This window comes from Photinus pyralis, unplaced genomic scaffold, assembly GCF_008802855.1.
Source record: "Photinus pyralis isolate 1611_PpyrPB1 unplaced genomic scaffold, Ppyr1.3 Ppyr1.4_LG6, whole genome shotgun sequence".
Taxonomy (NCBI): domain Eukaryota; kingdom Metazoa; phylum Arthropoda; class Insecta; order Coleoptera; family Lampyridae; genus Photinus; species Photinus pyralis.
This window is the reverse complement of record NW_022170663.1, coordinates 31,421,269-31,427,268: the sequence shown is the minus strand read 5'-3', so window position 1 is coordinate 31,427,268 and position 6,000 is coordinate 31,421,269. Positions and strand designations below refer to the sequence as shown.

Below are 6,000 nucleotides of genomic sequence, written 5' to 3'. Positions count from 1 at the left end.
GTGCGATTAAAAGTGACACCCCGGTGCGGAAACGGCGCGACCCGGAGCGCCGATCGCGAAGGAGGCATTTTTCGCATTTTTCAATTTTGACGTCTTCTACAGGTCGAACCGTTAGAGTTAGAGCGAAACGTACAATTGCGCGATTGTAGATCTCGACGAAATCTACGAGACGAGGGGTCGTGGGTCGCCCGAGGAGAAAAACCGGAGTTTTTGAAAAGCGCGTTCCGGCGAAGAGATTCGAGGTCGGAATCGGCGTACGTACCTGCGGGCATGTTTTTTTCTTTCTTATTCCGCTTACCGCGAGGAGGCAACTTGGACGACGGCGCCGTGGTAAATTTTCCCCCGAAGGTCTGCAAAAGTCACGTGAGCGATTTGTTTTGTTTTTCGACCGCATTAAGCGCCGAAGAGCGCCGAACGCGCCGTAACTGCCTTTTTATTTAATTGTGAACTTAATTTAGGAGGGAGAATTGTAGTTCGATTGTCATATCAAGATTTTTTAAAAATCCATATTGCCAAATCATATAAATTTCAATAACTTTTTTGTTTTTTGATCAATCGACTTAAACTTTTTTTTATTATAGGTCACTTTTGATTCTCCATAAAAAAGTCTCTAGAGTTTTTTTGATATAATGTATACTTTACGAAATATTTAACAAATTCGAAAAAAATCAAGATGGCGGCCATTTTTTTCCAAGTTCCACCAATGCGACAAAGTGCGATTTTTGAGGGATTAATAAGGACCCTATTGAGTACTCATTTCCGCAGAGATCACTTTGTTACTAATTTTTTCTACCTCACTGCATAGATTGACCAGCCTATAAAACCTTCATTTTCACGCCTACTTTACGCCAGAAAATTTTAGTTTCCATGGTAGTGGCAGAAACACTTTTCCTGCCTCCTGTCAAAATCAGACTCCTGTCAAAACTGACACATTCAAAGAGTCCTATGTGAAAATTGAAATATATTCAAAAATCCATATCTGAAAGTGAAATTAAGTATGCCCAGGGTATCAACAAGGGATGTAAACTGATTGATATTCTGTTCGGATTGCTATATGGCACACTAGGAAGTGAGCGTTATGATAAAACACGAAAATAAAGTTTAGAAGAATTAGACAGAAGATATCTATTTGAACAACTTTGTGCAAGGAAATATAGGAAAGGATAAATTATGGAAACAGACCTACCCCACACCCAACTATACGATTAACCAAAGTTACTTACCACACTCATGTCGTACTTCTCAAACGACCTTCTCTTCTTATTTTTCCTTTCTGTCGTCGCTGGTTTGCTCGATGACATTTCCGCGTGACGTTTCGATCTGCCAATGTTAAACCGACTTGCGAAGCCATCGTTAATGCGGGCGGTGATAGTCGGTATCGTCTTTTCTCTTATATTCTCTTTAACTTCCGATAAATCCTACAATGACAAAAAACAACTTTATTCCCAAACCGTTTAATAAGGGCAAAAGAGAACAATGCTGGTAATTTCGAAACAGTACAAGGAAATCGAGAGGAAAGATACAAGGCAAATGTACAGGAGGCAACCTACTATTTTATCGGTTTCAAGCATTGTAGAAACCTTTTCCCATATTTCCGTAATAACTTGGTGTGGAGCACAGTTTCCTTGTACAATATTGGAAATGTTTACGTCGCTGATGGAGTGCATCATGCTCTCAATGAGCGGTGACTCTATTTCACTTTGAATTTCCGTTTCGTCAAGCACAGTCTTAGTCTCTTGTACCTCATTGTGTGGAATCTTTACGCGATTTTCAAATGTAGTTGCATTTATCCAATCAATGACCTTATGTTCAGTATCCAACATGGGAGAAACTGAATCATTCATCTTGCCAGCATACAAAAATTTTAATGTGGAGTATCCCTTCAAAAAGTGACACAATTCAGTGTCACACACTGTCTTGTTTTCGATTAATTCGCCAGAGCACCGTTTCCTGTTTATAACCGGAGGTTGGACGGAGATATGAAGATTATTTGACGAAACTCGTAATGTCAACTCCTGTAACGTTGTCATTCTGGGACTCTCTTCTAAATGACGCAACACAATGTTTTTGGCCACTTTTTTCTTTTTTTTCGCCCCTTTCTTATTGTTGCGGGAATTCTTAATTGTACAAATTTCTTGGAAATTCTCATCATAGCATGTTACACAATTTAAATTTTCTGTCTGTTGCTTACAAGTAGAATGCGAAGGGTTTGTCAACTTTAATCTTTTCTTAGAGCATAATTTTGCTCTTTGTTTTCGTAGGTTCTTTGCTATTTTTATCTTTGATGATTTGCAATGACGCTTTTCACTAAACACAGCTGCATTTGGGGAAAAGGGTAAGGAAGGTGTTGAAGAGCAGGACGGTAACAGTGAGATCTGTTTTAAAACAAAAACGACATTATTTACCATTTACGTACATCAAATAACAAATTAGTCCTTAATTCACTACTTCACCACTTACGGCCGGTTGCACCTACAAATTTGGGAGCTTAGCTTAAGCGTGTCTTAAAATCCATGGTAACCATTGTCACAATAATCACTGCCAGGGATTTTAAGCTACGCTTAAGCTAAGCTCCGCTTAAATTTGTCAGTGTAATTGACAATTAATTAGTTAAAATTATGTAGCATTTCATTCATCTTGCAGTTGATTGCAGATGATTTTGAAAGATTGATCTTATGATTTAACTACTTGTAGACACATTTTTAAAGTAGGATTTTCTTTAGTTTGTGTGCGCACGTCATCAATTCTATTTTTGCGGAATAATGTAATGCCAACGTATTAACAAAATTTAAAAAAAATCATTTTAATCCACAATAAACGTTGGAATTACGTGTTATGTTAGACTGATGAATGTATTTCACAAAATATAGGTTCTTGGGGCAGAGTTGTGCGTTATTTAAAAAATAAAACCAAAAACCTTTAGAAAAAAAGGTTTTTTTTTGTTTTCGGGTTACCTACCTGTCAATCGAAATTGTCTTAGATCATAATATATATTCCATAGAAATAGCCTATAGTCACTAAACATGTGCCAACATGTGAGAGAGATAGCCAACAGTAGAATACCGATCATGCGCACTGCGTTGTCAATGCAATTGACATTCCCAGCATTTCAGTAGAACATAAAGGGGTTTATGGTGCTATTACAGTAGAAAATATGAGTAGTTTTTATGAAAGTAATAATTAGAATGCTGTGTTTCATTTGTCGTGAACATAGTACTACAGAAAGTGCAATTTCATTCCATGGGTAAGTTACAAAATATGTACTTTGTAATTTAATATGAAGTGAACCATTTTTGTGACGCCTATGGTTATCAGCTGTTTACATTCGGATGCTACTGCGCATGTGCAGTGTTCTACTTACGGTGAAAAATATATCTCTATCAGTCAGATATGTTGGCAGGATGCTTCTAAAAGTATTTAGACTTCCATTAAAAATTTAAATCTAAAAATTTGCACACCAACGTAGTTTTTCATGATCCATTGAAAGAAAATATTATCATGATCGTTTCACTTCCGGTTTTCCCGGATGTGGATGGCAATATTTTATATAGAACACCCTATATTTTATTGCATTTTCGAAATCTACATGAAAATCTACGTTGTTTGATACCACATTTCTCTATACCCAGCATCAAAGGTTTTCAAGATTTTTCAAAATTTTTGACGTTTGAAGACTGCTTTTCTTTAGGCCCCTGTTAAGTAAGTATAACTCCGTTGACTTGAATTTCAAAAAGTCTTCCAAAGTCAACAATACTGACGTGATGCAATGTGCAAATCATTTTAATTTTGAGCGCCCGTCTACAGAGTGTTTTAAAATTGATGGTCAAGTTTAATAACTTCAAACCTTAAAAAGTTGCTTTTTCAAAACCTGCTTTATTTTTTTGCACTTTCAATTTTTGAAGACAGCTGGATTAGGTCTGCAGATCCGCGCTAGTCTTCTAGATCTCCAGATATAACGCTACTCTGGACTCTTCTGTGTGAAGTCTTATAAAAAAAAGTTGTTTCTTGTGAAGAACTGCCACATTAAACAAAGCCTCAATTAATCTTTGTTTTTTATTTTGTCGTTTGTTATTGTAACCTGTTTCTGTTGTTGATTTCATCTTTATTTAACTATCATGAACAACAAATGATAACAATATTATAACCATTAAAAAAATGTCTGACAGATCTGCCAACGCATTTATTTCAAGGCCTCCTAAGAAAGTTGTGCATATAACGGTCACAATTTTAGAAAATCTGAAATAAAACGAAAACCATATCAGATAGGTATAAGGGATATAATATTTGATCGATTTAATTTTTTTGGACATTTGAAAATGCAAAAAAATCAAGCAGGTTCCATTTGAAAAAATCAAGTTTTTAAGGTTTGAAATTATTAAACTTGACCACCAATTTGAAAACACCCTGTAGAAATTTAAATCATTCGCACGTATCATCACGTCAGTATTGACTTTTTAAAAATAATGTCAACGGCGTCATAGGTGCGCTTGAATAACTTCAAGCCTTTGATGTTGGGTATAGGGAAATGTGGTTTAAAACATGTCGATTGCGAAAATGCAATAAAATATAGGGTGTTCTATTTAAAATAAGAAACTTGCTATCCACATCCGTTAAAACCGGAAGTGAAACGATTATGATAATATTTTCTTTCGGTACAGTTCGACAGACTGGTTCAACAACCACGTGGAATGATGCACATACATGTTTTTGGAAAAAAATATAACGTTCCTAGAACCTTGAAACTCGTGACATGATTTTTATTGTTACAAAATTTGAAGTATTTCGTGGATTTTCTTTTGCTTTGTTCATTTAGTTTGTGTATTTATTTGGACTATGCCAGGGTTTTTGTCCCAAAGAAGGTTTTCTTGACATCGCCTGGTTGCGTGCGTAATTTAGTTTATATGTTCTGGTCTTTTCTTATGCACAAAATTATGAGTTTTTATTCAATTTCTTTTCCCATTTGCGTACGAAAAGAACCGCCAATTGTAACATCAACTGCTATCTAGATTCCAAAGCGCCGCGAAACGTCCGTCATTTTGACATGAAAGTAACTCTGCTTGTGAGATTGGGTAAGTCTAGATTGTAGTCGTTTCTCTACTTTTGCCGCGGGCGTACGAAAAAACAATTAAAATTATTTTGTTTTAATTTTTCTTTACGTCCTATTCACAATGTCCACCGCGACATAGACAACTGAAACATTTTTTTAGTAATTGGTCAATGCCACATAATGCAGCACTGTCTGTATGACTGTCTACCTACGTATTCTCTTCCATTGATTGCATGACGCTATGTAAACATACTTAGTGATGACGTCATAATACACTGATGACGTGCGCGCCAACTAAGAAAACTCCTACTACACCAAATATCATCAATATTTAAGATTTTCAATACGTTTGAACTATCTCTTAGTGTACCTTTTTTGAACCAAGTAACGATTACTAATTTTTGTTTAGAAATTTTTTAATTTTTACTTCTCGTGTATTCATACAAAAAAACTACTGTCCCTTCCTTTCTTGCTTTATATTTTTAAAAATTTCAATTTGAAAAAATTACACCTATTAAAACAAAAAAGGCAATTTGAAATTATCACAACCAAATAACAAATAATCACTTACCAATTTAGGATGTTTGATGTGAGGTATTTCACCCCTAAATGTGTCATATATTTGTGTCAAATATGAGAACATCGTCAGATAATCAGGCGTTTCCAGCTTGGCCATCTCCTCGCCAGTCATGATCGGCGATATTCCTATCTCCTTTTCGAGCAGATCGAACGCCAACTGATTGTTCTTCGCGACGTCCTCCGACTTTATCGCGCCGTAATCGAGTAAATCCGGTCGATAATGGTGTAGTATCGCACACAAGACTCTGCCATCCCTAAACGAGTTCGTGAGGTCTTCCACTAATAGGTCGTCGTAGTCCTTTATTTGTTCTTTAATCCAACCAATGAGTGTATTTGCGTCGAGATGTAGGTCTAAAACAGAAAAGTGAGACACA

At 36.0% G+C, this 6,000-nt stretch overlaps 1 protein-coding gene across 1 annotated transcript in view; it reads right to left on the bottom strand.

Moving 5' to 3' along the window:
• Positions 1-819: 819 nt before the first annotated feature.
• The window catches only part of LOC116173363 (F-actin-monooxygenase MICAL2-like), a 51,471-nt gene continuing 46,290 nt past the window's right edge, over positions 820-6,000 (bottom strand). The window contains exons 7-9 of the mRNA XM_031490782.1: positions 5,619-5,977; positions 1,551-2,375; positions 820-1,418 (exon numbers count right to left, since the gene is read on the bottom strand). Of these exons, the coding sequence (XP_031346642.1) occupies positions 1,206-1,418; positions 1,551-2,375; positions 5,619-5,977 (1,397 nt within the window). The 3' untranslated portion in view covers positions 820-1,205. The remainder of the gene's footprint in view (positions 1,419-1,550; positions 2,376-5,618; positions 5,978-6,000) is intronic.